Genomic DNA, 8,347 nt, shown 5'->3' on the forward strand with positions numbered 1-8,347 from the left:
TTATTATTTGAATACTGTTCCACTGGGCCACAAAAAACAACTTTTTTCATTAAAAGATTTAAAAAACTTTTCAAATTTTTTGATATTTTTAGTTGGAATTTTTTTAAAAAATTATTAAATTTTAAAAATTTTTATCACTGGCCCCTTTTATTATCATCTTGTTTCTTTTTTGGAAATAAGTAAAGTAAAGTTCTTAAATTTTTAAATTGTATAAAAATAAAATTTTGTTTATTTATGCTTTTTTTATAACTTACTTCCTTTTGGGCCTTTCTAGGAAAATAAGTTTTCATGCTTTACACCAAAATGTCTGTAATAAAAATTTTTTTTTAGTTTTTTAAAATCATGAACTTAAAGTTTTTTGGATAATTGCCATTTATGTACCACATATTAGAGCATTGTTGTTTAAAAATCTGTAAATGAATGGAAAAGATATGGACTTAATATAATTATCAATGCGTTCCATTTTTTCACCTTTTACATTCAAGTTTGACCTTGACCATTGGGTTTCTGAATTTGCTATTATGTCATTTTTCAACATCTTTATTTAATATACATAAACCATAAAATAATACATTTTTATTTATAACGGATTTTTTCTTTTATTCGGCATATTTTTAAAAAATGGAATTGTGCGGCGTAAAACACTTTTTCATTTTAAAAGTTACTGTAAATAAAAAGTAAAAAAAGGAAAAAAGAATCCAGTCGAAAGAAAAAACTGGCGAAAACTTTTATAAAATTTTGGCAAAAGCCGTTTTGTGTTTTTCCTTTTCCTTTAAAAAACTTATTGCTTGACTTCACTGAGTTTGAATTTTCTTTTTTTTTTTAAAATATATAATTCGCGAAGTCGGCTATCCTTGTGGCTTGTGTTTAAAGTTTCCCAAAACACTTTTAGAGACTGCGGGCTTATTTTTTTCCCTTTTAATTTTAAAGATTTCTAGAGCCTCTTCTTCAATTTTAGCATTTTCTATTTTCGCCACAGCTGTAAATGCGTCATCCACATCTAGAACAGCACCATATTTAATAGCTGTAATGTAGCGGCCAGCCAATGTTACGAACACTATAAAAAGGAAAAAAAAATGTTCAAAGCAAATGTTACTTCCAAAAAGGATAAATACCACACAAGGTAAGTGATGATTATGATGTCATGCAAATACTTTCCTGAAGTCATTAAAACAAGAATGAGGCGTTAGTAAAAATGCTAGGCTCGTATTCAATGGAAGAACAATCAAGGGAATCTTTAATCCCTTTACTACAAATACAATCAAAAGTTTGGACTGGTGTAAAATCATTTAAATAAAGTTTGCTTAAACAGTTCAGTCGTAATCGATTATGAGGTAATAATCAAAATAAGTTAACAGAAATTTGTCCCTAATTTAGGCATTCCACGGCCTCTGAAAATAATTAACTTTCGATAGACATCAAGTCCACTGAATAATCTGCGATGAATTCCTCAACACATGTTTGAATTCAGTAATGCTGGTGATATACCGCGTCGTTACAGTCTATGGTGAAAAACAGTTAAATGTAATTACACTGCCAATCTGACCTGCTTTCTAATTAACTTAATTAATAAACAGACTATTATAAAGCCGTTCTTCATAAAGTCGGCGTCAATATATTGTAAAATTCATACGAAACGTCTTCGAGCAATTTGTTTAAAATAGGTAATATTCATTTACAAACAATTTTCAATTTAATCATAGGAATTTTTTTTTTATTTCTGTAAGGCGACGTATCCAAATTAATCATACCCAGGCACAAAGTACAATTGTTAGAACTCCCATTCAGGTTCAAATTCAGGAGGTGGCACAAAGACAAAGAAGTGCGATTATAATATTACTGTAAAGTATCCAATAACAGAACTCACAGGAAATCAAATATAAGTATTAACAAAGGTAGTGATGTTTTGTTTTTTTATTTTAAGTTCTTAAACGGGAAATACCAAGATAAGACAGAGAGGGCAATGTGTTTTTTTAACGATAGAAAATCACATTGTAATTATTTAATGAAACTGTTATATTGATCTATTGTGCTTTATCTAACATCTCTTATAAAGAAACGGATGTTATAGCAGATGACAAATAAAACCATATAGGAGTTGCCTCAGATTTTTAAGTTGTATCATCAATTGCTGAGAATAAACTCAAATTCTGGTTAAGCATGTTATTGAAAGGTTTAAGGTATTTTCGTATGTAACAAATCTATGTCTTTACATGGTAGGCTAACTTTTTCAATATCTGCATACAGACATTCATGTCTACATTAAAACATTTATGTTTTGTTTTTATGAGATATAACAGTACAAAACTAATTCTATTTATGTATGTCCAGATTTAATTACATACTTTCAATAGTTATGGTCATTTACTACTTACTTTGTCCATTTATTGGTTTACTGACAAGCAATTCCTTCGGTGGTATTTGGTATATATAGGATGTAAACCGAGTTGTTACTTCCTGGAACCTAGTAGATAAATTGGTAAAACTCAAAGTTTCAAGATTCTCAAGAACATCACCATCACCTGGAACTGGAAAAGCAAAGCACTCGCGTCTCGAAAAGTATTTTCTGATGCACTCTCTTGGTCTGTTGAACTGCTCCGCTTTGCTTTTGTTTTCCGCTAAACTTTGCTCAAGATAATCGTTTTCTGTTATCTTTTTCCCACCTTTTATCAATTTGAGACTGAAATCTCTCAAACAGAGAACGAAGTCAGGAAGTATTAGATTGATCGACTGATTATCCTCAGAAGATTGTCCCCGAAATTTTATATTGCTTGCCATTTCTGTTACAAATCTGAAGTTATTCAGTTAAGCGTCCTAACATGAAAGAATAACCGGCGGCAATGTACCGTGTGGTTAAGGCACCGACTTCAACTTAATTGACGCTTAAAATGATAGTAACAACACAAGGATGTGTGAAATAATGATCATGAAAATCAACGCCGGTTACAATTGGAATATTTTCTTTGCAAACTATAGTATCTATATATTCAGTGTATACAACATTATCTAATAAATCAAATATGTATTGTACATACTATATTATCTAGAAAATTGCGTATGAACAGACAAAACACGTTAACTTTATAATTATTTCAATAAAATTTATGGTGCATGAAAAGCATTTAAACAAAACAAAAATCCCGAGAAATATCCAATAATTATATGCTAACAAAGGATTTAAATAAAGATTGGTTGCTTGATGCTTTACTTTAAAGTTAGATATCCCATTTTGTGCTTTATTGTTTTTTTTTAGTTTATTTATTTATGATTATTATTCATATTTGTTGGTGTATAAATAACTCACGAATTATCATGTTTAGTAATTTATTCTCTTGAAACAATGAATTTGATTCTGGAAACCAAAAGCTTAAACTTCGGTTTCATAATTAATTTGCCTACCTTTAAAACAACGTCACAGTCATATTACTTAAACATAAAAAGGATACGTGAGTTTAGAAACAGCGTCATTATCAAAGGCTCCGTCCATGTTGTAAACTAAACAGTTGCAAAGAAGTGTCGCTAAGGTTAAAATCTTGTTGTCATAACTTGGGTCACCCTGTCAAATAAGATTATAAGTAATTGACTTTTAAAATAAGTTTATAACAGCCTGGAAGGTAAATTAACAATAAATTTTATTTACTTATTGTTTTTAAAACACTCACCGTCGAATACTTTTGAATAAACTGCACATACCTTTTCAACATCGCCAAGTCCTTCGGTATCAAGCAGCAACAGAACAGTGTTCGACATTGTAGGATGTATTTTACACCAGGCCCAAATGCCCTTGGTTTTTAATTCAGTCGTATCTCCAAGTGCAAAACCTAAATCAACATTATTGAAAACAGAGCTTTATCTTCACTTTCTTAGCATAACGAAAAAGGAGCAATGTAATTGCGATATAATATTTTATCTACCATATTTATCTTGTATTTAAAGAGATACGATCAATTAATTCTGGAACTAAATTAATGAGAAAAATTTACACAACACACTTTTTTAAAATTACCTTTGCTCGAATTCGCCAGACGATTCATTAGATACGATTTTCCAGTTCTGTACAAACCTGCGATTGCTACAACAACTATTGGCCAATCTATCTTTGCTATTTGATCAAACACTTTTTCTTCGCTCTTTAAAAGTATTTTAGTTTCTTCTCCTATTTCGTTTGTTACAGTTACGGCGCTGATCATGCACATTGGATGTTGGAATATTTCCAAATCATTTGGAGACCAACTGCTGAAAATGTTATCATCATTTTATTTTTTGTTCTTGTATTATTAAATTTACTGAAAATTTACATTGTCTTTACAATATATACCCCAGAACATATAAAGAAAAACTTTAAGGGAACGAATGGATATCAATGCGAATTCAAACACAACCCAACATCTCAAACACAGCAACAAAAATACATATGTGAGCTAAACGTTGCTTCGCACAGATAAGGGTTATTCAATACACAAATGTAATCTTTACGGCATTGGCGACAGGTATTACAGGATGTATTTTAAATATGTCTTCAATAACGCATATACGTATATAAAGACATACCGGCTTTGACTACCAGACACGTTTTCCATCTTCTCCCGTAATTCGTTGTCGAATTCATTTCCGGACCTGAAATGTTAAACGTAAATTATACACGTTCGATGTGTTAGTTTATATAAATATATAGATGATATATATTAGAAATAAGGAAGGGATCTTTTACGTTCCCGACGTTAAATGCATTGTTTAATCAAATACATGTATATTCCATTTTTTTATAAGAAAATCCACCATTGTTGAATTAATGACGACGTAACCAAACACAATTGAAAATATGAAGACAGGGGGGTAGTGCTTGACATATTTCTTTCAAATATTCATATTCATTGAAACGTTTGTAAACTCCGAAACATATTGTGATCATGGTGAGCAATTTAGGATTTATGTTAATTGTCGTAACGTCCTTGTAGGCAATTGTTTTAAAAGATTTTATTTTCGAACGAAAATTTAATAAAACGATTAATTTTGCACGGGATGATCATTGCATAGAGCTCTACCAAAATTCAAATACGGTTGCGTTTTATTGCATATCTAGGTCAATGAAGCTAATGAAAATGAATTTGAAAATGCAATTTTTAAAACGAAGAACATGTTTTGTTTGTTTGTTTGTTTGTTTGTTTGTTTCATTTTACGCCTTTTCTAACAGTATTTCAGTCATTTAGGCGGATAGTTTCCTAACCGTCGTTCCTGGAGAGTTACACCAGTACTAGACTACCTTCCTCCGCGCTTAACGATAGAACATTCAACATCTGCTAATTGTTTTTTGCAAATCATAACAAAGGGCCTTGGGGATAACTTAATTAATCAGATATGGAAATCCTTTAAAGTACGTCTCGATAACCGTAAGACCCAACCCTTTAATGTTATGTGTGCGTGCGTGCGCGCATGTGTGCGTGTGTGGTGTGTGCATGTGCGCGCTTGTACGTTTGTGTGTGTGTTTTGGAGTGTGTTTTGGTGTGCGTGTGTTGGTGCGTGTGTGCGTGCGTGCGTGCGTGCGTGCATGCGTGTGTGTGTTAACAACACAAATTTAGTAGGTAATGGGTAAACATGCTTATCTATTGCTGTCGTTGACTACTTAATAAAAAATATATAATATATGTGCATTGTTTCTTTCAACATATATTTTACGTCAAGTATCATCAAATTTCGTTCTCTCAATCTAAATTATTTCTGTCATCAATATATCATGGTAATGTATGGACATTTATGGTCATATGTGGTTATATATGGACTTGTCTGGTCAAAGATGGACATGTATTGTCACATTGATCATGTATGGTCATGTTTGTCATATATGGTAAAGTATGGTCACTTTGGTCATATATGGTAAAGTATGGTCACTTTGGTCATGTATGGTCATGTTTTGTCATTTATGGTCACTTTGGTCATGTATGGTCATGTTGAACAAGACAAATCATTTCCGCAACGTGCCCGGATAATAGCCTCCACCCTTTTCCTCAGGCCAGGTATTTCGCCTCAATTTTGACAGGATCACAACTGAAACTTTAAATTTTATTTGGACAATGGTACGAACCACCTGTAGTAAACCTGCAACAACTGGAACAAGCACTGCACCAAGAATGGCCAAATTTACCTCAAATTCGCATCACACGCCTTACTGGTAGTATGAGGAAACGGTTTGAGACATATCATCCGGACGCATGGCGGTAACAAACGTCATTAAAATGTTTTGGCTACATAATGTCATTTTAGGTTATGTGATCGTCAACATTTACCAAAAATATACACCAGTAAATGATTTGTAAACGCTCCAACACCATACTTATAAACACTTATATATTTGGCAAAACATAACACATTTGCTTAAGCTTCAATATATTGGTTATAAATTAATTAAACTAATACATTTACTGGTTTATGATTACTAAATCGGTATCTCTACATATCACTATTTCTTAGCTCAATTAAGCCTTCATATCATGACAGTGCTTTCAATTACAACCAAATTTAAATTTGCGGGTTTGCTTAACTTATTTCTAGGTGAATATAATGATGTTCACTTAGATTTGGGATATTCTAATATTCTACATCGAGTTAATACTACAGGAAGAATTGTCTTGTAAACAAATACACAAATAAAGAAAAAACGTCCCGTCCTAGTATATATAGATCTTTTTATAAACTTTATTAAACTTTAAGGCTTATATTTTCATATTTTCATTATACTCGTACGTGAATTATTAAATTAAAATTAATCGGCATGCTGTATTTTGATGAATCTAAAGACTGGTCTTTTGATTTTTTCTTACCATGCAATATACAATTATCTCGCTGTGATTTAAGGGTAATAAAACTTATTTACACATATGAACAAAAGAATCTGACCTATGCAAAGCTCCTAGCTGTTTACAAGTTTTCATCAACTGACTGAGGCACGAGTCAGGCGTGAAGTCATATGTTTCGATCGTATTGTTTTCCTTGATTCTTTCTAGCTGTTCGTGTATAAGATGTAGATTTTGTTTGTATGACAGGGAACTGATAAACAAATTGTAGGGCTGATCAGCTTCTGATTGTAATGTGTCTCTCATACAATTTGTGTCATCAACTAGGCTTTTGTTTTCTTTTTCAAGATTTTCCAATTTTTCCAAATCTGATGCCATAGTGTCATCTCCATATATTAGCATTGCATCAGCAAGTTTCGTGATATGTGAAATCACTTCATCCCTGAACAATTTGACGTCATGAGCAAACTTTTTGTTGACATCTTTTACATGATCCTTGTTGAGCTTGATGCTTCCTAACATAGCTGTTGCTTCATTGTCATTGTTCTCTATGTCCTTTTTCAATTGCTTGAACTCTTTACTGTCTATATAACCATCGATGTGTTCAAGAATATACTCTACTTTACCGGGTTTGTTGGAGACTACCATACAATCACCACAACCTACTTGGCCATGCTCGGGACAGAAAAATTTAATACCCTCGTTGAGATGTTTAGTACAATTATCGAATGTTGGGGTTTCTTTGCTCTTAGGTTTAGCTTCGACTGATTGGACAAGTCTATGTCCCCGATTAAGCTTGAACTGTTTGTGTGTATCAAAACATCTCTGACACATTTCCTCTTCGCATTGTGAACAGAAACCATCCGAGTATGTTGGTGTCTTAAGTTGCTCACAAAGTTTACAATAATAACAAAGTTTCTTGCCAGATACCTCCATATTTTTATAATGGATTGATCTGAAAAATAAGTTTGTCACCTTTACTACAAATGTGGTATCTTATCACAAATATAAGCAATGTGTGTCTTTTAAACATAATTATGTTATTTTACAACCTGTTCTTAACAAATTACAGTAGAAAATAACGTTAGATTTTGCTATAATATTTTTGTTATATACAAAGATTTTTAAGAAGGTAAAAGGGAGAAAATTCTTGACATTTTCAACCCTTTAACCATATCAAGTAATATTTTGATTGGATGTTTGTCAATGTATTTAAAACATTTTAGCTTGAACTGACACGAACAAGATAAAGATGCATTTATACATCTGAGCCATTTGCAGTATTAATGCACGGTATGATATTAATTCAATATGTGGCGGGATTAAGATATTAAAAATTTTGCTAAACAATTGCTAGGTCAATACTATGGAGGCTATTCGTTGCCAAAAATCCAGCCTTGTTGATCTGAGTTTGATCAGTTTGTTAACGGACAAAATACAAATGTATTTCTTTGTATGTAAACTCCGATGTTGCATTCTTGGATTGAGTTTGCCGATTTAACATTGTAAACATGCATTTCAACAAAATACATTTTGTTAAACGACAATTCATTAAC

At 31.9% G+C, this 8,347-nt stretch overlaps 1 protein-coding gene across 1 annotated transcript; it reads right to left on the reverse strand.

Annotated features, from left to right (window-relative positions):
• Window positions 1–848: 848 nt before the first annotated feature.
• On the reverse strand, window positions 849–7,742 carry LOC132719451 (uncharacterized). The gene is made up of 7 exons (XM_060703223.1): window positions 6,895–7,742; window positions 4,552–4,617; window positions 4,007–4,236; window positions 3,694–3,821; window positions 3,447–3,556; window positions 2,376–2,791; window positions 849–1,057 (listed from the first exon to the last, which is right to left on the reverse strand). Exons 1-7 carry the CDS (start codon window positions 7,725–7,727, stop codon window positions 849–851), a joined length of 1,992 nt encoding a protein of 663 aa, XP_060559206.1. The 5' UTR covers window positions 7,728–7,742.
• Window positions 7,743–8,347: the final 605 nt, after the last annotated feature.

Source organism: Ruditapes philippinarum, unplaced genomic scaffold (assembly GCF_026571515.1).
Source record: "Ruditapes philippinarum isolate M1 unplaced genomic scaffold, ASM2657151v2 ctg9757_1_1_1_1, whole genome shotgun sequence".
NCBI classification, from domain to species: Eukaryota; Metazoa; Mollusca; class Bivalvia; order Venerida; family Veneridae; genus Ruditapes; species Ruditapes philippinarum.